At 47.8% G+C, this 24,279-nt stretch overlaps 1 protein-coding gene across 6 annotated transcripts in view; it reads right to left on the bottom strand.

Moving 5' to 3' along the window:
* The window catches only part of CTIF (cap binding complex dependent translation initiation factor), a 148,280-nt gene that overhangs the window by 20,109 nt on the left and 103,892 nt on the right, over positions 1-24,279 (bottom strand). For 4 of the 6 annotated variants that reach the window (XM_075739723.1, XM_075739726.1, XM_075739724.1 and 1 more), the window contains 2 exons: positions 20,675-21,116; positions 18,611-18,940 (listed from right to left, as the gene is read on the bottom strand). In XM_075739723.1, coding sequence (XP_075595838.1) covers positions 18,611-18,940; positions 20,675-21,116 — 772 coding nt within the window. The remainder of the gene's footprint in view (positions 1-18,610; positions 18,941-20,674; positions 21,117-24,279) is intronic. The other 2 variants (XM_075739725.1, XM_075739728.1) reach the window with 1 other exon arrangement.

Here is a 24,279-nt window from a genome sequence, read left to right as displayed (position 1 = left end):
TGTGTTGGGAGTGTGTGGCAAAGAGCAAGGGGCAGCACAGAAAAGCAAATAAAAACCTTTGTAGAGGATAGCACAAGAGAGTGTATCGCACTCAGAGCCAAGAGGGTTTCCCCGGGCTCTCAGCAATGCTGCAGAGCTTCTTACTAGAAGCCCCACGCGACTTTGCTTGTCTGTCTCCATAGTGACCCTTCCTTGGTATTAAAAATTAGTAGACACTAAGTAGGGGAAAATTAAAGAACAGGACAAGTTCATTCTCAACACTGTGTTTTCCTAGTGCAGGTTGCACAACATTTGAAATCCAGCAACTAAATAAATTATCTTATAACTTTTAAATCTCAGTTTACTCCTACTGCCTGAGACAAAGGGCTTCACTGCTGCAAATGCTCCGACCTGCAGCTGCACTCTGCAAAGCCAGGGAGATACAAAAGCCACCACACCAAAGATCGCTCTCATGCCCTGCACAACACACAGGAGATCTTTCTTTTGAAACAAAGGTAAGTAAAGCAGCTGCTAAAGAAAGCCAGGCAAAAGCATGGTAATTATTTTCATGACACAACCATATGCACAGAAGATCCAAGACAGGAGCTATTTATATGTTTCATTACAAAAGGAAAAAAAAATATGTATTTGCATATGCAGGAAAAAGACTTGTAAAATAACCGATGAACTTATTAACCAAACAGTGATGACTAATTCCTCTCTACACCCATTTCTATGAGGCAATTGCCCAACTGTGTCTGTGACTCTGAAGTCAACCTGCAGCCAAATCCTGCTGGGTCCTTTCAGACTCTCCGGGGGAGTTTGTGGAGTTCGTCCTTTCATTACCCAGCCAGTACCAGGGTGATGATGGAGGAGAGAGTTATTTGCCTGCTCAGGTTATCACCCCAGGGTTACTGAATTACTCATTCTGGAGTTTTCACTTGGATTTTAATAAAATAAAAAAAAAGTCGAAAAGTCCTCCTGACTATTGAGCAATTAAAAAAATCACGTGAGAGTATGCCATGGCCCTCATCTGCACCAACGGGGACCTTCACCCTCACCGACTGACAAGTCCACCCAGCAGCCACTTCCACCCTGGGACAAAAAACACCCTTTGAACCCTGGAGCTCCTCCTTGATGCTCTAAAACCTCTGTCCCCTGGCAGCGGCCACCGAGCTGTCCTCTGCATCTCACGCAGCATCCCACTTGGCTTCAGCCCCAAAGCCATTGTGCCACTCCCAGGCTGGATGGCCCCGAACATTCCCCCTGTCCTGCCTGGGAAGGTCCACGCTGATGTGACTGGGGAGCTGAGCTGTGTTTCGGGATCCCTGAGGCACTCTGGGAAATTCCTAGCAGCTTGGGAAACCCGCATGGTCTCTGCGGTCCCAGATTACTGGGAAAGAATAAAAACCACCGCAGGAAGCTCTCCTCCTTCCTGTTCCTGCTTCAAACACATCGTCCCACTCTGCAGTCTTGCAAGAGAGCAAACTGAAAGTTCAATACTTACTGTTTTAAAAAAAATATTTTCTGTAAAAAAATCCACCCAACCACCCAACCAACAAACCAACCAAAATATTTCCATAAAACAACCACCAAACTGAACTCATCAGGCCTGGGATGGGAGCTGGGCAGGAAGGGATGCCATCACCCAGCACCCTCTTTCTTTCATCCTAGGGCACCCAGTGGGTGATGCCACCCAGCAGAGACATCAGTGAATACTCTGCCCCCAACTTTGCAGCTGAAGCAGAAGACGCTTGCAAAAGCAAAGGGACTTGGTTCCGCTCCCCGCCCCCCCGCCCCGTCACCAAAAAAACGTATGCAGACTTTGATGGACCTCCATAAAGGACAGGAGCAGGGGACAGAACATGGGATGGATGCAGAGGTCACCGTGAACATTTTGACCCAGAATGCGATACCACAGCAGGAATAATTTTGCTCTGTTTGCAGCCTCAGGTTGGGCCAAATTTCATCAGTACCTGCAGAGCAGCTCCCTGGGAGCAAAAGTGATCATTTGCATGTACTCTAGAAAAGGGGGAGTGATACCAATTCCTTGAACAAAGCAGGAAAAGCACCTTGCCAGGTGTTGGAATTATGTTTTTTGCCTACAGGCAACAGTTGGGCTCACCAGGAGCTGACCCTCCAGGGTGTCTGGACTTGCAGCACCAGGGCTCTCCTGAAGCATCCTGAGATACTCATCTGCTTCAGCCCCACAGGGCGTTGCTGCAGCAGTGTCACGGTGGGAAGGAAGAAGGTGGCACAGGGAGCTTTGCCCTTAAATTTGGCCTTCAGACAGCAGGTTTCACCAGGACCATGGCACGCACAGACGGGCAAGCCAACATGAACGCTGTCCATGCAGAGGTGTCCCACCTCCCTTGGGGGTGCCCATGATTGAGGAGACCACTGCTGTAATCTAGGTAATTCAGTCAATGGATTTATGGGTGCAATTCACCTGGCTGCACGTTGGCTGTGCTCCCAGCAGGACTGGTGACCCATCACACCGAGCGCAGACAACATACAGAGCAACTCAATCACTTCTCCAAAGTGTTTGCAGCCAAAACGGATGAGGAAGACCAAGAGCGTGGGAGAGGTGAAGAGCTGCCCAGCAGCGAAGAGTGGCGCAGCAGAGAACAAAACCCATGTCCCATGTGCCCGGGGCACATCCGATGGAGCCATGCCCTGACCCGCAGCCCTCCACAACACTGATGAGAAGCCTTGAGGAGGCTGAAGAGTGCTGAAATCAGACGGCTAGGTCACTGCCCTGCCCAGTGAACTTTATTTGCTCTGGAAATGCCTCACGGAGTTATATAAAAATAACCTGTGGATTGGCTTGCCCCATGCTTAGGTGGTGATGTCAGGGCAGCAAGCAAATTATCTTTCATCAGTTTGGCTGTATTTTTAAACATGAATTGTATTACTAATTTGGGGGTGCCCTAGCCTGTAGATAATCTGGGCACATTTACAGGATGACCTTCCTTCAGCGCCTCTAGTTTAAAATAACATGCATTTATACCAGGTAGCAGGGCTGACCTCCCTTCTCTGCCTGGTTTGGGAGAAGAGTTCATTGGGAAACCATGCGGCAAGTGGGGGAATGCCAAGGGGATCTCTAAAGAGGTCTCAAACAGGACAAGTATGGGGCATAAACCAGAAGGCTAAGCATGTTCATCACATTGGGCCTCACCAGATGTGATGGGTAGGTCAAGAGTATCTCGTGCTCATGCATGATATGGATGGGCCATCGTTCATCCCACCCTTTGACATCCCTCACTGGACCCCTTTCTAAGCTTGGCTTTCTTGAGCTGAAGCTCCTGTTGAGCTTCTGCCAGCAATGGAACCAGAAAACACCTTTGTTTTGGGGCTCTCTACTCTTGCACCCAAGTTAAAGCCCACTATTCATCTCAAGTGTAGATGCAGCTAATGCAACACTATCCCTTCCTGGCCCAGGCACGAGATCTCTCCAAGACCAGGACCAAGCTAGAGGAGCCAAGAGAACTGGCCACTCCATGGGAGAGGAGGAAAATTCCTTCTCTATCATTTTTAGTGGGCAGCAGAGTCAAGTGGGATGAGAAGCAGCATTTTGCCATCAGATATAAGCCCTCGCTCCGATCCAGACAGCTGCAGCCGAAAATTCATCTCTCAGGAGTTCGCTGCACTTTTTTTTAAGATGAGTCCCAAATAACTGTGCCCCAGATCTGGGCCCACCAACTCATGGCTGACTCCGTCCGTAGCAAGTTAGAAGGCAAAAGTTTAGCGTGGGATAAAAATGAGGGTTAATTTAAGCATTGCCACCTTCTGATGGAAAAAAAAAAAAAGACACATTTGGGCTTGTTGCTCTGTAAACACAGGGCTCTTCCTCTGGCAGCTCTGCTGTTTACTCAGTCATTGTCAAGGAGGCAGGAAATACTGAGTCAGAAATACTGCACAAAAAGAAATATATAACACTTAGATAGTAGTGCTAGGCGCTATATAAAAAGCTGAGAGAGGCTGTGGTAAATACTTGCTCTTACTGACAATGTGCTACAAAAGGTTGGAGCCTTAAATGGCTCTTTGGAAAGGGCCTGAGACAAACAAAATGGGTTGGAGGAGGGAGCTGGAGGGTAGAGGCTGGGACAGCATCTGTCCCTTGTTGCTTTCCTGGAGGAGCACACCTTCCACCTGCTCCCTCCCTAAACCCTCCTAGAAACGGCTCCAATAAATGACACTTTGCGCACTTAACATTGCTGCATTATTCCCTGTTTATAATTTAAATAATACTTGTATTTATGTCCTGGCTTGGAGGAGGCTCTGGAGCATAGCTTTGCTTTCTGGGGAGTATAACCCAATGAGATAAGTAGTTTGCGGCACTGACGTGCTGGAGAAGGTGCTGGAGAAAGCTATATTAGTACCAGAGGCTGATCAAACACCTCTGTCAGTGGATGCTCAGGGTCTCATTGAGCTCCTCTGAAGAAGAGCTATCACCCACAGTTTCATCAAGAACATCTCACTCCACATGGACACCACTACACAAGCTGCTTTGCTGTACCAAACCACTGGAGATGGTGGGACACAAGGAGGGACCATCAGCTCTTCCATGGGCTCTGGCCTTCCTCCAGCCACCTGCAGCAACACTCCCAGCCTCTCTGCATGCACCCTGCTGACATTCCCTGAGGACTGAACCATAATGAGATCCCACCACACACCATCCCTGCCCATGCTACTGCCAGCCCGTAAGACAACGACAGAAAACCTTGAGCCAACAGCTTCCACACAGGACTGGACAATCACAGCACAGGAGACTGAGATTTATTTCCAGTCCTGCGTGGGCTCCCATCACCTCTGTACCCTGATTTCCCAGCAGGAAAATGGGAATGATTTACTCATCTTCCTCTGCAAAGTGCTTTGGGGCATGTGACTGAGACATGCAAATCATGGCAATTATTATTACTCCAACAAAGGAGCTATCGACATTTAAAGGAGATAAAGCTTTTAAATTACAGATGACACCCTGTGCCCAGCCTTGCAAAGTCCCCGCTTCACCCAGCCATGAGGTAGTTCACTCCTACAGACTTTTATCACGTCGTTTCCTCGAAGTTGGATCTGCACCAGATGAACGTGCACTGGCTTCTTCTTGGGGTGTTTTGGCCACTTTGGGAAGAGCAACAAATCCTCCCAGTGGCCTTCAGTGTGGATCTGGTTTCATGATGGCCACAGCTCTGTGAACATTTCTAATCACAGAGGTCTCCAAAATGCATTGCACGGTGAAGGTCCAGGTTACCAGGACAGTGACCACCAGCCGATGGGCACCTATCCCCTCTCATCTGACCACCAGACAATATATAACTTGCATTAAATACCACTGACCAATTCTATGAGAACAACTCACCAAAGATCCTGCAGCCATCAGACAGACACAAACAGTGCTTATTCCACTCAAAAGGATTTGGGCAGGAAGGGGAAAGTAAGGTCATAAAACTCCTGGTTCTTCTAAAGAAGATGCTGAGCAGACTCCTAGGATTAGGAACATCCATGAATTTTAAATTCCTCAGGTTTGGGTAACTGAGACGGCTGATAACCAGAGCCAAGAGGAGCTGTGGGTACTTCCCATGTCTCCAAACACCCCGAGGTGACCAAGCGGGTGCTCACTTGAACCTCCTGCCCCCTGGGCTCACCATGACCTCTCCATCTGGCTCCAAATCTGGGATCAACAGCAATTACCCACCCAACATGGGTGTCTCACAGCTTGAGCCAGTGATATCTCTGAGGTTCCTGGGGGCTGAAGAGGTGCAAGCATTTAATTATTGATATAGTTGAGGTTTGAAGCACCCATGTGGGAACATAATGATGGATGTGAAACAGAAAAGCATTGCTGTTAACCTAGCAGTTGCTAGAGGTCTTGGAGCACTGCTTCAGTGGAAGCTCTGAGATGACCAGAAGGGTGAAGTAGCATGGTCCGCACACCACAAACAGCAAGCACTGTTTTGTCCTGGTGTAAAAATATTCTTTACTGACCCTCTGAGTGCAAAGAAACCAGAGTGAGGAGAAGAGGCAGCCCAAAGGAAATCCCCTGGTCTCCTGTTATCTCCTTTTCTCCCATGGAGGGGAAAACATGAGAGCTGAGATGTGGCCACATCCTGGGAAGACACTGTGTTCCGCAGGTCAGCAGAGCTTACCGCTGAATTGAAGCAAATCTCATTTCCACCAGAACACATTCGCATCTCCACTGACTTATCAAGGCTTATACCATTGTATCACAGGACTATTTCTCCAAACAATTTTCAAGTGGGGTAACGCACAGAGCAGGAACACTCTGGAAAAGAGAGTGGGATGCTCTGGGAGCTCCTGTTGCTCCACCAGAGGATGTTTGCCAGCACCTCGTCCAGCAGTACCCAGGTGACAGAGTTGTCTTCCTTGTTACTTAATTTTTATTGCTACCCTTCCTATTTAATGCCTTTCTGGATTCCCAAACACATGCCAGGGTGTCAGCTCAGCGGGATAACAGCGGTCTGTCACCACTTTAGAGTCCTGTTGTCCCATGAACCCAGGCACAATCACACAGCAAAACGTCATCGCCAGTCCCAGCCAGACCTTCCAGTGAGCAGAGGGACACGGACACACAGACATAAGGAACTAATGATACCTTTGAGAGTCAGAAGCCAACCACTTGGTCCCATGGAGAGGGACTGGTGGGGAGACAAGGGACCATGTAGAAATACAAATTAATTTCCTTGCTGGGTTGTTGTCAGAGCATTTTTTCAGACACCTCATGGCTGTAATGCCTGGAGGAGGCAGCTCCCGCTTGGCAGGCTTGCTCCTCTGGAGTGTTACAGAAGATCCTCATTATATTTGTTCAAGTCCTGGTGCTGTGGGAATCCTGCGGCAGTGACGTGACTTTTGCCTTTGCAAGCGTGCGTGGGAAAACCTCGGGTTACCTTTGGATGCTGGGAGGCACCGCAAGTCCCCTCCTGGGCAGCCATTCCCTGAGACGAGGGCAAAGCATCCATGTACCCAAGAGCATCTTGTCCCCGGGATAGCAATCCACTCCCTGCTACATGGAGGTGGTAGGAAGAGAGGGCATCAAACACAGTGGATCCCTGCCCATCCCAGCACCTGAAGCAGTGCTGGCACCCCCACTGAATGGAAACATATACTAATATAAATCTCCCAGCCCACAGGCCATGTTCCCCAAAGCATGAGTTCAGTGTAAAATCATGCTGGTTTGAAGAAGTCCCCCAAGCAAGCGTACAGGAGCTGTTTTACGTGGGTGGGGATGGTTTGATGGGCAGTTTTCAAGCCCTTCCCTGCACTGAGACAAGGTCAGAGCCTCAAAACCATGCCTGGCATCCACTCAGAGGTCACTTCTGTGCCTGAAAAAATGCCCATCCCATGTGTAATGCCAGCTCAGGGCAATGACTGGTACCTCAATAGAGGCTGATGAATGGATGCTTGCAAATGCCGCAGCCGGAGAAGCCCATCGTTGCAGTCTGGGGAGATGCACCAGGGACCAGCTGGATTTTGTCAGCAGGCTGCATTCTTATTTTAAGCTCTGCACGTGCAACATGTCCTCTTTATAAGGCAGACGTGCCGAGGGGTCTATGGCGACAGGCCAAGTTTGCAAAGAGGGATATAAGAGGAGGAAAAGTGGCCATGGAGGCAGGTGCTGCTTCGTCCAGGCGCCCTAGCTGGAGAAATTCAGCTTGCATTTGAAATGAAGCTGTGCCCATTGAAACACCAGCCTGTCCATGGATGAATGAAACCAGGCAGGGAAAAAAAAGCAGGCAGCTAATCCTGTCTGCCGTCGGGAGCTTTTCTGTACAGGAACTCCTGGTTTACATCGGCTCAGTCCTAGGAGGGATTTTCCTGAGTGCCTGGGTGCTGGCTGCAGGATGCTTTCCCTGCGGGATGCTAAGACCTTTCTAGCAAGTACACTCTTGGTGGTGCTTCATCATGGGTTGGGACCATCAGTCTGCTGAAGCTGGCTGTGGAGTTCAAGGCACCGATGCTTGACCTCTGCTTCTCTGCAAGCCAGGACCAATGGATGAATGAAGCTCCAGTGGCTTCCCCCATTCCCAAAACCTGCCCTGAAGTGGAAGCCCCCAGGCTGGGTGGTGCAGGGAAGTGAACAATCTTTGGATGGACCTAAATGCACACAAATATCTACAAACAGGTCCAATAGAAACAAGAATGGTTTGGGTTGGAAGGGACCTTTAAAGGCCATCTAGTCCAACCCCCCCTGCCATGAGCAGGGACCTCTGCAACCAGATCAGGTTGCTCAGAGCCCTGTACAACTTGGCCTTGAATGTTTACAGGGATGGGGCATCTACCACCTCTCTGGGCAACCTGTGCCAGTGTTTCACCACCTTCATTGTAAAAAATTTCTTCTCTGTATTTAGTCTGAATCTCCCCTCCTTTAGTTTAAACCCATTACCCCTTGTCCTATCACTACAGGTCCTACTAAAACGTCTGTCCCCATCTTTCTTATAAGCCCCCTTTAAGCATTGAAAGGCCACAATTAGGTCTCCCCGCAGCCTTCTCTTCTCCAGGCTGAACAACCCCAACTCTCTCAGCCTGTCTCCATAGGAGAGGTGACCTCTGACCATTTTTGTGGCCTCCTGTAGACCTGATCCAACAGGTCCATATCTTTCCTGAACTAAGGACTCCAGAGCTCCATTATGGCCAGAGAGCTCAGCTTTCTCCTTTAAAAGAAAGCAAAAAAGAAAAAAAAAAAAGAAGAAAAAGAAAGAAAGAAAGATGGATGCACAAAAACACGGTGGGTGGGAGAACACTGGGCGTCCTGAGGGCAGTCAGCCAGATTCATTGTGGGATGTGTTTTCCCTTCATCTGCCCAGAGATTGAACTGCATGGGCAAGGAGGGAACTGGAGGAGTTAACAGACTCCCAGCCAGAGATATTTGTGGCACCCAGAGTTCGTGTAAAGTTTCATACCGGGACCCTTTTCTAAATTCTTTCGGTCATGGGAGAAAACATTGCAACTGTTTAGTCTGCAGGGAGGTGGTGGCTCTGGCCCAGCACTCAACATCGCTGAGCAAACATGCTGGAAAGCAAGGGGGCTGACAACCCTCTTATCTCCTCTGCCTGCTTTTCACCCCGTCCCTCCCACCGCCATGGCCAAGCGTTGGATGGGCGTCGGGTGCTGGTGCCAGAGCTCCCTGCTGGAAACCAGCTCCAGGCTCCCTGTGATGGGAGACAAGCGATCACCAAAAGCTGGGCCTTGGAGGTGAAGTACCAGTCTGCTAAAAAATGTTATTTACACAAAAGAGCTCAGAAAATCTTTCTCAAGGGCTAATATTTACAAATCCTATGAAGCCAGGGAGCTTCTGCTATAACAAATGTTGTGTTTGGCTATTTTTTTTAAATGGATATAAAAGATGCATTAAACTTTTCTGCTCATCCCCTGAAGGATGCAGGTACAGAGCACACTACAATGCCTCTGAAGCTGCCCATCCATGCCAGAAAAGCTGAGATTACAGAAAAAAGCTGCAGAAAACAGCAGAAAACTGCAGAACCCCTCAGTCCCTCCAAACTTTCTATCTCTAAAGGGATGTTCACAATTACCATTGCATATTTTGCAGCATATTGGCAGAGTGGCTGACTGTGAGCATCGCCATGTAAGATCACCGGATGGCATGGGCTGGAATATTAAAGAGACACAAGGAAACAGACCTTATTCTTATTAATGAAGCAGAAATGGAAAGATTTTCGTTTTCCAGCCTGACACCATTGCCTTAGCTGGTGCATGCTTTTCTCTTGCTGTTTTTGCTTTCAGTTCCTGCTGCTCCTAGACTGGAGGTGATATCGCTGGGTTTGGGTTCCAGCGCTGCCAGAGATGTTCCTCCTAGCCCCTCTTTATTAAACAAATAATAGGTAGAGCAACAGTAGTTAAAAGAGAAAGAAAGAAAGAAAGAAAGAAAGAAAGAAAGAAAGAGAAAGAAAGAAAGAAAGAAAGAAAGAAAGAAAGAAAGAAAGAAAGAAAGAAAGAAAGAAAGAAAGAAAGAAAGAAAGGAAGAAAGGAAAGTGGAGGAATTTATCACTGCAAGGGGAAAAGGAAGCATTGGTTTTGGATGCTCAGCAAGGGAGGGAGAGCATGCGAGGGCACCCCATGGGCAGCAGCACCACTGATGAGACCAAAGGACATGTCATGATGGGGTGGCATCATCCAGCCATGCATCATTCGCTCCTGTCCTCAAGACTCAGATGCTGTGTTTTGCACCGGTATCAGTCCCAGCCAGGTATGGGACAGGGACAGGGACCTGATATAATTCTCATGCATCTCATTCCTCACCTGCCACATATCCTCTGGCTCCTGAGCTCCCAGGACTTGTCCCACCAAAGCCACTTCACACCATCATTTTGCATTTGCTAGTTTAAATGTGATCAGCAGGAAAAGGAGAGGCTCTGCAAAATTACCACAGGGGAGGTAAAGGGGATGTGGTGTGTTGATTCTCCACATCCAGATTTTGACAGGTAGGTACACACAAAAACATTCAGCAGTGAAAAAAATGAGCCTAAGCCTGGCCAGGCGATGCTGAGGGTGCCCACACTGCAACACCCATGCTGCAGGTCCTACGGGACCATCACTCCAGGGTGCCACCATGGCAGGCCAGCTGTAAAGACCAGCCAAAATCCACTCAGGGCAGCACGTGCTTGAGCACATCAATCAAGCCCGCTTGGTTAGAAACTGAATTTGACACAAATTCTTGCAGCTCAGCTAGAAATCCTTAACAAAAAGAGATTTCCTGCTGGTGAGCACAAGAGAATCCCCCGTATCTTGTGTGCCTGCAGCAGATCGATGTCAGGGACGGGCAAAGCACAAGTTATCCCATTTCCCCCCCTTTCTCAGGAAAGAAAAAGAGGTGCTGCCCTCCCCAGTGTCCTTCTACCCAAACCCCAGCTCTGGGCTGACGCAGGCGCCTGCGTCTGCTCTGGCCTTGGCTCAGGAGGTGATGTCCCTGGCACCTGCTTCTCCAGCATGTTTCTCTGTCAGAAGGATGATTCATTCCCTAGCAAAGTCACTGGGGACCATGGGGGTTTGCAGGATGGGTCTCAGGCAGGGTGATGCATCCAGGATCCCAATGAGCCTTTGAAAATCCTGTCCTCAGGCGAGGTAAAGGGAACCACCTAAGGGCAGGGCTGGGGATGGCAGGGCAGCTGCTGGTACCAGCAGCAGGGATCTTCCAACCCTGCAGCATCCTGAAATCCCCACCTCGGGGTGGCTGCTGCAGCCTGAGCCGGATTTATGCTGGAGCAGGCAGGAGCAGATGGTCTGGCAGGAGGGTGCCTTAGGCTGGCTGAGTCGCTGGGCTGGCAGGAACATGCTCCTGCATCCTGGGGTTGGATTTGAGCCTTTCAGGAGAAAACAGAGAGCCAGAGCTGATGCCAGTCCAGCCTGGTCTGAGGAGATCTCAGTGCCGAAGTGCCCCCCCTGCCTCCAGCGTGGCAGGTGGATGGGGGTCCTCAGGCATTTCCTCACCTCTCAGTCAATGGATAAATGGCTTCTGAGACTTTTTTTGTCCCCTGCCTCTGCTATCAAAGCCGCAGGGGGTCCCTGTGCAGCCCCGAGTAGTCTCACCCACCAGCAATGCCTGGGATCAGCTAGGAGCCCACCCCACCAGTAGCCTGCTGCCTGGATCTGGCCCAGAGCTCAGGCAGGCTGCAGGCAGGCTGCACAGTCTGCAGTCTCCACCTAGAGCCCAGCAAAGCCTCTGCTCCGCATTGCCTCCGCAGTCCAGCCCATGCACAGGCTGTGCGCTGGTCCCACAACCCACAGTCCCCTGGTCTGAACTTAGCTGTGCTTTTAGCAGGCAGCAGCAGGCAGCAGCAGCAGGCAGCAGCTCTGCCAGGGATGCTCCTGACATTGCTCACTGTCAGCCTGTGAGACCAAGACTGCTGAGTTCCACCACCACTGGGAGATGCTCAGATAGGGCATCACTGGTCAGTGGAGATGATGGGACACCAAGTACCATCCCTGAGGTCACACCACAGGCTGGAGCTGGGGTTGGTCCCCACTTTGCAGCCTCAGCTCTTCCAAGGTGAAAAGGAGCCAGGAGAAACCACACACAGCTTGTTTATGAAGTAAAGATGATGGCTATTTTTTCACGACACACCTGAGCATTACAATACAAAATCTTAACAGCACATTGAATTCAAGTCAAATATGCCATTCTTTAAACTTCTAAGGTTTTTTTTGGTTTTGCAGCTTCCTGCTTCCCATCAATCTCTCAACTGCCCAATGCCCTGCTACTCAAAACTAAACACCTTCTCTGTGCAGAGCCATGAGCGTGACTGCATTGGATGGACTCCAGACCCCAGCTACCTGCAGGGCAGTGAGGATGACGCCCCAGCATCCCCCGTGAGGCCCACTGGTACACCGGTGGCCCTATGGCCACCTCCAGCTACAACTCAACTCCTCAAGGGGCTGTGAGCCCCAACACCCACCCGTGGGCTTGGGCTGAGGACTGCTGTGCAGTGCAACACTGCAGCCGATTTAATGTGGGGTTCTGCTCAGCTGTTCCCAGCTCAGAGGGCTCCTAGTGCTTGTGGGACACAGCTCCTGTCCCCGTTCCTTCCTTCCTATCAGTGCCTTTTTTTCTACACTCCATTAAAACCCCAGATCTTGGGTTAAACCCCTTTTTGCACTCCATTAAACCCCTCCTCTTCTCCCATAAGCCTCCAAGGAGGCCATGCCCGGTGCTCCCTTGCCCCTGCCACATTCCTGTGTCATGTAAAAGCTGCGACAGGGCCCGGATGGCTCCTACAGCCACCGCTCCGCTTGGGAAAAGTGGCAAGTTTAAAGCACGCAGCTTGACATTTAATCCGAGGCTCTCCAATAACTCACAGACCCGCATGGGACCAGTCTGCCAGCGGCTCCCGTAACCTCAACGGCAAAGTCAAGCGAGCGTTATTACTACGGGCAGACGGCGATGGCTTGGCCAGACTCACGGATAACGGCGGGGCCAGCTCTCTCACGTTGGTGCCCAGCTCTGCCCTTCACCTGCCGGCACAGGCACGGTGCCAGCCCGCTCCCCCAGCTCCCTCTCCTGTCTGCTGCCGACGCTTGCACGGGTTATGTTTGGCCCCAGATTGCTATGCAAAATCACAAAAAAATTATAGTAGAATAATAAAAAAATATAATTCTTAAAATAATAATAATAATAATAATAATAATAATGATGGTAATAATAATAAAAAACAACAACAACCAACAACCCACTCTGTTACAGAATTACAGAGCATCTTCAGAGACACAGCTGGGGGCAAACGAGAGGAACACATCTCCTTCCCATTCCTCCTTTTATCCATGCTTGAGAACAGGAGGATGCAGGCAGCTGGGGATGCTCCTTGGAGCCACCCACAGGGCTGCGCTCCCTATCCACGTCTGAGCCCGTATATATACTACGTATATATGTGTGTGTATGAATTTAGAAATGCCTTTGAATTCCCTTGGCATAGAGAAAATAAACCCCATCTGCAAGGCTGCATTTAGCAGGAAGCTTTCGCTGGCGAGTCCCACCATGGTTTACAAAACCAGGACAGTGCTGTCATCATCAGCCCAGAAATGTAAGGAAAAAGGTTTCCAAGCTCTGCAAGTTTTTGAAAACCCCCAAATGAAGCTGTTTATCCAAGGGCAGCATAATTTGTTATTTCTCTGCCTGTGCTGGGCTCCTGCAGGGCTGGCAGAACCCATGGACACATCACCATTGAGGTTCACCACTGAGATGTCCCTCATCCCCCCACAAGAGCAGTGGGGAGCAGCTCGACTCGAGGAGGCTTTCTCCACTGAATCACTACCTCACCTTGGGAAGAGCTCATCAAACTTTTCTGGAGAGAAACCAAAGGCAGTGACGTTCGGCTTGTGCACAGATCAGAGAGATAGATATTGTGCTGCTCCATGGAGCTGAGTGTGCAAATCTTCACTGCTGTAGCATGCGAGACATGCACCTTTATGGCTTTAGGGTTTTCTCCAGGGACCTTGAGACCTTTTTTTGCCCCTATCTTTCAGTGAAGCAACCTCTCTGATGTCTCCTGGGCAATGTCTTTTCCGAGACAAGCGGTACCACTGTGTTTTCTGTGCATGAACTGGACCATTTGTAATTAAATTAAACTAAAAACAGCCACAGAAAGAGTGCTGATGGGTTTTGCAGTCAATGCTGGACACGGTGTACAGGTCAGATGTTCTCTAGCCATGCTCAGATCCTCCTGCCTCCACCTCTGTCAAACCACAAACTGTTCCCTACTGAAGACCCAGACCTTAATCATGTGAAGGGGGAAGAAGACCTGCCTTTCAGCATTAATCATGTGTATTACTTCCATGTTCCAATTCCCACAGTATCCCTTTGGTGTCGTTATCCTCACAACCCCTATGATGCAGAAAGGGCTGCTATCACTGGGAGGTTAAGCCATTTGCTCAAAGAAAGAGGAAGCCTATGGGACAAAAGGAATTTCATCTCATTCCTCCTTACGCTCAGCATGGCAAACACTTCCCTTTGCACCCTAATTTACCGAAGGGAATCAATCAATTCTCCAGTACCTAATACCACAACATCTACATACCAAGAAGGGACTCAACCTAAATTTTCCTCTTTCATCCTCTGCTTGGGCTGACAACAGATTTTTGGCTACCTTCCTTGCTGAGACCCTCCAGAAGTGGTCACATTGACCATCGCAAATCCAGATGAGTCCACTGAAACCCAAGTTCAACCTCTGCCAAAACCTATGGGATTCGACTCAAGTTTCTACAACCAGAGCAAAGCAGAGCACCGGACAAAGGAAGAGCCATTTCTGGGGTATCAAGAGATTAAACTAAGACCATGAAGAAACCCTGCGTGGGTATGCAGTAGGTTATGCCATAGGGTATGCTGTAGGGTATCTAAAAGGGTATGCAATAGGGTATGCAACAGAAATAGCCCTTCTCCACTGGCACCAAGGCATTTCCAACTGCAGAGACGTACCAGGCTCTGGCTCTGGCTGCACACCGGCCTGCGCTCTGCAGCGGGCTCTGCTGCTCTGTGTCAAGATGTGCATTTCGTGGTGGTTTATTTTTTTTTTTTTTATTAAAAGAAGGTATCAGCCTTCTGTTTGATGTGCTGTTGGCTGTGGTTGCTAAGGGGAGCAGTGTACAATTACAGCCCCAGTGATGTCCGCTCTAATAATACACTTGGCTCTGCATAGCTCAGATGCAGACACAGCTCTGCTATAAAGAGCATGGCCATTTCAACAGAGGAATACTCCAACTTATGTTACATGTGAAGGGTTTGTGACACATTGCTTAACACTGCCCCACCGAAAAAAAAAAAGCACCACAGCCTGGACGTGCCAGTGAGTGAAACTATGACAAGCAAAAACCTCTAGCAGGAGACTTACTTTCAATTTACCAATTAAGAAGGTATTTCTGGAGCGGTGAAGAAACCATACATGTGTTCACCAAGATGTGCTTGCATGCCTCCATCCACCCAAGCTCCCTGAGACCAGTTCAGCCAGGTCCGTCTCAAGGGCTTGTGCAGCCCAAAATCACTCCTTGTACTGAACACCAAACCAACCTCAACGAGGAGAAAATCAAACCCAAATGACCCCCTCCCCACGAGTGACAAGCCCCTACATGGCAGCATCTCCCTGAGCTCGACCAGCTGCCCACCCCATGACTCCCCTTTCCACATCTCCCTTCAGCATCCTGAAAGGTTTGCAGCACCCAAATTCAAGACTCAGCCAAGATTTGGGATCAAAACACAGAGTGAGGAATAAATTCAAACCAGTGTCTTCCCGACAGATCCCCTTAGAGCCTGAAACAGTGCAACGTCGGCCGGGGGGATGCTCTGTAGAGGAGCTGCTGGCAGGGAGGGGGATGACACGACAGCATTCCTGTGCCGTGGCGCTGGCATCTGTTTTGGGATCAAAACAAGTCCCACGAGATAAGCTGTGAACATGTGCAGCCCCTGAGCATGAGCACCTTGTCAACAGCTGAAAATATAAGAGGAGCCAGGTTAAAATGACAGTTTATTCAGTTTATTGCCTGTTCCACAGGAAAACCCCTTGCTGCTTGCTTTAAAGCCCAGCGGGGTATAGGGATGATATCTATGGGTACTGGGATGCCGGTAGGGTGGCTCAACAGGTTAATGCATTAATTTATGAGATCCTCTGGTGGGATCTCAGTGCTGTCACAGCCCTGAGAGAAAGGGACAAACAAGTCCCTACAAAACAGGAGCATCTGCTGGGAGCAGATGGGGGGGCGAGCGATCCAGCCCCAGGCGCCAGCAGCACTGCGGGGGGATCACGTTGATCCTGATTTATCACACCCGGGCAGAGTAATTCCCCAGCTCGCCAGGGCCCAGAGAGACGAGCTCCTTACGTCCGGGGATCAGATTAGTCTGAAAGGTGCTAGAGAGACACAAATCCAGCTCTCGAGCAAGCATTTTATTTAAGAATTTATTTTTTTTTAAATTAATGGTAAATTATCTAGATATGACTGATGGAAAACATCTGATTGTAGAAGGGCCAGGACTGGTGCTGAGTAATATATCTTTTATCACCAACCATATATCAATATATCACATTGATATATTACTGTGATCAATATGATATCAATATGATATCCACATTATTCAATAATATCCAAATATTATCCAATATATCATACTGATATTGACAATATATATCAATATCAACCACCCCTTTATTTCACATTAAGGTAGCTGCAACAAGTTTTTTGTGCTTCATACCTGCCTCTGTCTCCAGCCAGGGCTATCAAGCCTGAATGCATCGCAAAAAGTCACAGTTTAGTGACCAAGGTATTTCATGAATCTGTGTGACTGCATCCTGTTATTTTGGTTGGAAGAAGAAACTGTGCTTGGAGAAAGTCAAAATCCTTTACTATCAGAAAGGAAATGTTAAATTATTTAATTTCATATATCACTTTGCTTTTGACCTGTAGTGATCTGTCACCTTTTGCCCCATCAAGACATTTTTAAAAGATGTGCAGTTTGGGGCTGAGCAAATCCCTTTTGCATATTTTTCCCTGCTCCAGCACATGAACTCAGTCACCCACACACCCTGCTCATCCTTTACATTTCATTTCTTCCCAGCTTTCCATGACAGACATCATCCTTCCATCACACCCAGACTGGCTACATGTTCCCGGGAAGCACTTTGGGACTCTCTGGAGACATGAGATATATTATTTATCCTCCATTCATGCTATGAAGAGCTGAATACGAAGCCAGTTATTATTGCAGATGACATTGCAGTATAAATTGGTCTGCTGGGTCTGTTGGTAAGGGTTGAAATGCTGGGGCAAGAGAAGAAAGCAAGTTGGAAGAGTCCTCTGTAACCCAGAAGGACTGCCATCATCCTCAGTTTTGGGGTAACACCCTGCCGCTCCCTGGCCATCGCTCCTGGACTTTATTTTGTATTTCTTAGCATTGCTCAGCCAAATGGGAGAAGACAAAAAAGTGATCTGGCATTGGAGGAGCAGGATGCTCAGATGGGTTATCTTAGGTTGCATTAAATGTTGATTTTCATTACTTTATTTTGCTCCTCATTTCATAGAATCATAGAATCTTTAAGGTTGGAAAAGACCTCTAAGATCAAGTCCAACCGTCAACCATTTCCCTGCTTGCTGTGTTGCCCAAAAGCCAACTCAGCCCACACAAGGTACAGGCAGTCAGGCACAACATCCAAGGGACAATCTGCAACAAGAGCAAGAAGGGCAAGAAGATGTGTCAAAAACTGGAGCAATGAGCATGTGCAGAGAACACAGAAATGAAATGAGAACTTTATATGTGCTGCAAATAACATGTGTGTGTGAGGGAATGGCCAAATGGAAACACATATTAAATTAAGGATGGAAATTCGTAGTTTCAGCTCTATATGTCCTGTCTCCAGAGAGGCAGAAAGACAGAGGTCTACGTGACACCCTCTCCTGAAAGCAACCCCTGGCTTTGATAGTGGCACTACAGTAAAACATGGTCCTCCCAGCAGACCATGGGCAGTTGAGGACAGTCCTGCTTCCTTATCATCCACCATTGTCATGGACCAGTTCTCAGAGCCACTGTTTTTTTTGTACCCCTCTAACTTTGCTGTTGCTGATGGTTTTGGAGCAGAACAATCAATCAGTGCTGTACACCAATAAACAAGTCACTCAGAATAATTAGCAAATACACAAATTATTTCTGTCTGGGTTGCAATCAGAAACCAGGAGTGAGCCCTTCAGCCAGGTGATGCAACCAACAGCCTACTCAGGGACCATGACTTAACTTGGTATCTCTGGTGCTGAGATGGACTTTAGCTGAAAAGAGCGGCAAAGATCCTCCACTGAAAGACACTCCAAGTTAACTTCTCTTCATGCCATATGGTGCTGCCACAAGCAACCCACTCATTTCACAGATGGGTCGTGGTGTGAGATACCATAATTCCACATACAGCTCATGAAAAGGGAATGAAGAGCAATTTGACAATGCCCTCAGTGCCACGTTATCTATGGTAACCATTAAAGATGTGCACAGACAAAATTGCAGGTATGCTTCTGTTCTCCTCTCAACACTGGGTTCAAAAGGAATTTGGCAACAGCTCAGCTCCTGTCCAAATGCATGGTAAGACCAGGCAGGGTGAAGCTGCAGGCATCTAACCAACTAATTTTATCTCATTACCTGCAACATGTTGAGGAGCAGACTCCGGAATTTGGTTCCTTCCACCATGAAGAGGGCCATTTTGTCACAAAGCTTGGCTGCCGTGGAAGCAAAGCTGCGGTCTGTCACCGCTTTCTGGTAGATGGTCTTGACTATCTCCCCCAGCATCTCCTCAGAGTTTGTAGAGTTCTGGGCTTCCTCCATGAAGGTGGTGAGCTTGGAGTCAACATCGCTGCTGTTGTTCCTCATGCTGTTGAGTATTTCAATTAATTTGTCCATTTTGTTCTTTTCAGGATTGGTGGTTTCCACCGTGACTTCGTCCTGGTCCGTGAAAAGGGAAAGACAAGGCGTCTGTTACACAAGGAAAAAACAGACATATCAGCCCTTGTCCTTCCACAAAAAGCGAAGGGGGAAGGGGATTGGGGAGACATATAAACAGGCATAGAAAAATCAAAGCATCTTTTAGAGGCACAATGGCCTTATTTCAGCATTGAAAACCACAAGTGAATGAGTCCTTCCCCAGAAATATTCTCTTTCCCCATTTCCCACAGCACTCGATCCTACAGTCCTCCCCCTCGGCTCATGGAGAAGATCCACTGGAGGGTCCTGAGCCAGCATGCCAAGTCTGACCACCCCTGACTGCCTTTAGCATCTTGGACAGGTTTCTGGGGGTGTCTGCAACATGGTGATAATGGATATTTTTTTGCCTCTATTTTGAAAGTGCACTGTTGTTTGCAAAATGCTTAGAAAACTATCCTACAAAATTATCTATTTTAGCATATATATTTAATTATCTAAATTGAGAGCATGAGAAAAACTCTTAACTTTTCCATCACTTGACTGTTACACTTCTCACTTCACATTGTTACCATAGAATTTATTGCTTCTTTTAAACATTTAATTACGCATTTTTCCCTTTCCCCCATTGTCAGGCATGCATCCTCCTTGCTCTGCTTGCTCCTTTCTCCTCCCCTAGTTCAATCTTGAAACATGCTATACAATACAAACCTGTAGCAATTTTTTGGACAACGCCAACTGGCAGTTGGAGTTCTCCAAAACTGCCATGACGAGGCCAGTTGTGTTGACTACACCCACCCAAGAGCAGGAGCTTATGTGATGTCTTTCTTATAAGACTATAAATTTGCATGGTGGGCACTAAAATGAATATTCTGACAGTTTCTGCTATACTTCCATTTGCTTTAAAGAACATAAAAATAACTAAAAGAAATCTATTCCTCCCTGTCGTGCCACATACATAAATAGTAAATGCACATGCATTCAAAGATATACATTTCCAACATGCAGTCCCATGGAATTGTACATGTTCAGGTTATTTTCGCTACGCATTTTGGAAATCTCATTGGAGAGACCCCCATGAACACATTTTCCAGTCTGACAAAAGAATCTCAAGGGAAAGAATCTGAGTTTCACAGAGGGTAAATGGAGATATCATCTCCAAATTCCTCAGAAATCTGAGTCTGAATATTGTTTCCAAAAAGGATTTCTCCTCCGTCACTTGCATGGAATAGCTTTGTTATTGTTGGGTTGTTGGAAGGAAGGGGGAAAGATAAGGGTGTTTCAATTCATTGCTGAGATAAATGGATATCAACTTCTATGTAGCTGACTCTAACTATTCAAAACTCAAAAGTCAAAGCTCTGTAATTGTGGAGACAAATTGCCTTTTTTAGACCTCCTTGCAAAGCAGATGAGCTCTGTAGGCTGGGAGGCAGTCAGTTGGGATCAGCTGCTGGGGAAGGAGCACTCACATTGCAGCTTGAGCACGCACCTGCCTTCTAGAGGGTCTTTGCATGGGTAGAGGGAGAGTTTCCAGTCCTTCTTGGAGAACACAAGCTGGTAGCAACCTCAACCAAGGAGGTGAGCTAAGAGCATTGTGTCAATAAAAGGTCTCCTGAAGAAGCATGAAGACACTTCAAGAGAAGTGTTGACAGACACTGGGAGATGAAGGTAAGTTAGGTGCATTCAAGGAAAGGTTCCTTGAGCCCAACCCACCCTTTGTATGGAGAGTAGCCAACAGCCAGACCATTGGAAAAAAGGAAACTCAAATGTTTCTCTAAGAAATAATACCTTTTCTTTTAGTCTCCTGCGCAGCCTGTCTTTGGAAGACTGAAGCAAATTGATCTTGGGTCTTTCCCCAATGCGCTCATGAATACTATCTTTCCGCTTGGTCTCTGACTCCTGGATGTACTGCTGAGACTGCTTCTCCACAGCCTCTGGGCCTCGGTGCGTCTCCACGGGAATGTGCACCATGCAGACGGAGGTGTCCTCAATTTTCAAATTCTCAGTCTCTTTGGCATTTCTGTGCGTTTCTTTGTCGTTGGGTGAGTGCTTCTGGTTGTGGTGCCATCTCCGGTTCTGGCTGTAGCCGTGGTGGCCTGTCCTGCCTGAGGAGTGAGGAGCCTGGCCTCCTTGGTAGAGTTTCTGGTGGTCCCTGTTGTGTTTGGTGCCACCTTGCTGATGATCAGTGTGCTGCTGAGGCTTGTTCCCACCAGGAAGTCTCTGCTGTCTCCTGGAAAGTTAAAGGAAGTTGTTAGCACACCCTCTCTGCTTGGTCAACATATCTTCTGTCCCACCAAACAGCCTAACCCTTTGTGGGTGGGCTCTGTGAGTCTCCCTACCACTAAAAGGGAGCCAATTTCTTGGCATTTAACACAACCTTGTACCAACTCATGCCTCTAAATCTCTATCGAGAGCAGGCATATTTCAGCTGAAAGTTTTCATGAGCAGTTAGATAATGTGTCTTTGGTTCCCAGGAAAATCTCTCTGAGGTTTCTGTGTTTTCTATGTTACTTCCACACTAAACCAGGGAAGAGCTGGTTAGTCCCAGCTCAGCACCAACACGTCAGGCAGGCAAGAAATATCAGGAGATACTTTTTCTGAACACCTAAGGAGCTCCTGGCAGCATCGCTTGCTCCTCTTGCCTGCCACCTCTGCTGTACCAACACGGCATCCTGCTGTGTTGGTTTGCAGTGCACCATTTTAAGTGTATCAGAAATTTCTAAGTAGAAAAACAAACAAACAAACAAGCTAAAAAGGGAATTACTGAGTAAAAGAAGTGCTCACACCAAATGGTTTTGTTTGGCCTTTCTTTATGCACATCCCTCATCACTGCTACACTACATGCGTACATGCATGAAGAAGTTGAGGACCATGCTTGGCTCCAGTAGCATGGGAAGCTAGGACCAGTACCTCTGGATAGGACGCTGGGTGAATACAGCTCCAAGTGGATAACATGGAAATTCAACAGCCACAAAGAGGAGGAATTGTCTGCAAATGGTTTGCTCAAGAGACTACAGCAGCTCAGAAGGGGTGAGCAAGCCCCTGTGTGCTGCCTGTAACCACTAGCTGAGATGGTAGGTCCCCCAAAAACCAACGGTCAAATGGAAGAAATGCTTTGTTAGTCTTGGACATTTCAGATTCCCACACGGGTTGCAGCATGTTCTCCTCAGTGGAGGAGGCAGAGCTGGCATGCCATCATCAAGGATGCAATTAAGACTGAGATGGTCCCGGCATCGGCTGCCTTTGCCCAGGATGGTGAAGGGTTAGCCCTAAGCACGGCAGCAGCTCCCTGCCTGTCCGCTGGCTTTTTAACACTAAGTATTGGCTCTGAGAGCACATGGGATGCTTTAACTCTCGGTTCCTCACAAGGCTGCTGGGAGCAGCACTGGAGGCTCACAAGGCACATCTCTCCAGCATTGTCCCCCGAAACAGGGAAACAACTGTGAGCACTGCGGTGACCACACTGGTCTGCATCCATTATAATCCCCCTGCTCAGCCTCATCCCTTACCCCAAATCCCTGCTTCTGTTTGGATAAATAGCAGTGTTTATTTTAAACCCGTCACATAGCAATTTTATTTTCACCATCTGCACCACTCAGCTAAGGGCGCTTGGACGAAGGAAGGGGCCATTCACAAATACATTTCAATGGTCAGTGGCTTAACAGTCTCCAACCCTGCCTGCCAAAGCCATCTGCCCATCAAATCCGTATTCCTTGGCGTCCCCAGGAGTTAAAACCTATTTTCTGAGGCCAACTGGCTCTTAACCACGAAGAGTGAGGGCTCGTGTTTGGCAAATGCAGCATGAAGAGGCTTGCTCGTGGTGGCACTGGAAGGAATTTGTGTTTAGTCTCAGACCACCAGATCCGGTTTTCTGAGATATTCAATGTGGGTTGGTTTCTCTTTTTTCTTTTTTTTTTTTTTTTTTGCAAGCTGAATGGCAGGGAATTTAAAAAAAAAAAAAAAAGGACATGGGGGAAGCTTTCCTGTTTGCTGGAGCTTACAAGCATTTTATGAGTACAGATTCTCCACATCAAGTTTTCCTGGCATTTCTTTGTTTCCTCTCAGTAATGCAATCACATAAACCGCTTTATAAAGAGCAACGCTTATTAAAAGGGGAATGTCAAAATAAAAGTTAGTTAAAACCCTTATCTAGTACTAAGCCCTCACATGCTTAAGCGTGCAAGAGTTTTGCTGATATAATTCAGCATGTGCTTTCTGTGGTTTTTGTCTTCTTTCTGTCAAACATCTGAGTTTAACTGTTTGTTTCAGCCTTGGGTTATAAGCCAGACAGGCTGCCACTGTATTTAAATTGCAAATATTGCACAGAAATTATAAAAGCTGCACATAGAAACAGCTTTAATTTAAGCAGAGGTAAGGCAAAATGCCTGGAAATGAGCTGGGAACCAACCTCTGCCGTAAATTCCTACAAGAAATGCATGCAGGGACATTTTTTTCCTAAAGACATAATGGTATTATAAACCAAACCATTTCTGTTTAAGGGCTGTGAAAGAAAGAAAGAAAAAAAGGTTTAAGATTACAAAAAACCACTTAAGCCAATGTGGAATGTGTAAGATTGTTCAGTTTGGGACTTTTGCAATAGGACAGGGAGAGGACAGGCAGCTCCGTCCCTGTAGAAGACAGCTAAAAGGCAATATCTCCATGGCAAGGGGAAGAGCAAACACAAACCAAAGCTCTGCAGTCACTGACCACAGGATGGAAAACACCAGAGTTAAACAAGTTAGGGAAAAAAATTTGCAAAAAATTAAAGGAAAAGGAAGGAGAATAGCAAACAAGAAGCAACGTCCGTGACTTGGCAGCAGGCAGGGGTCTAGATGATCATCCAGCATTCAGGCAGACTCATTGTGTGCTTTTATCTTCCCAACACCCCAGCGAAGAAGAAAAGCCAAGAAGAAATAAGACTCTGCCGTGAAGAAGAGCCAAAGCAGGGAGAACAGGGCCCAGATCTTAAAACTTTTTTGACTGCACAGAATCACAAAGCCTGGGAGGTTGGGATGACCCATCCTTGCTCTCAGGTGTGACCAAGGTGCTGGGGACCTAGAGAACCCCGGAAAGGGGCAAGATGGGGAGCTGCACACCCTACCACATGCACCCACTGTGCGTTGAGTTGATGGAAATAATCTTGTGCTTGCTCAAGGGCAGGAGTGTAGGTGCCACGATGGTGGCTTGGGGTGACCCACCAAGCTTAGGCAACCAGACCATGTAGGAACCCAAAGGCACTTCCCAACCCAGGCTTTTATGTTTGTGATGCCAAAGGGAGGAACAGCTGAAGCTTGAATCCCACAGCAGCTTTTCCAAGAAAAGCAAGAATCCACCCCAGAAAAATGTTGCAGTTACTAGGAAATCCTTCTTCCGTCACTCTCTGCTCATCCTTT

The sequence above is a fragment of the Balearica regulorum genome, chromosome Z (genome assembly GCF_011004875.1).
Source record: "Balearica regulorum gibbericeps isolate bBalReg1 chromosome Z, bBalReg1.pri, whole genome shotgun sequence".
NCBI lineage: Eukaryota > Metazoa > Chordata > Aves > Gruiformes > Gruidae > Balearica > Balearica regulorum.
This window is presented reverse-complemented; position numbering and strand designations above follow the sequence as displayed.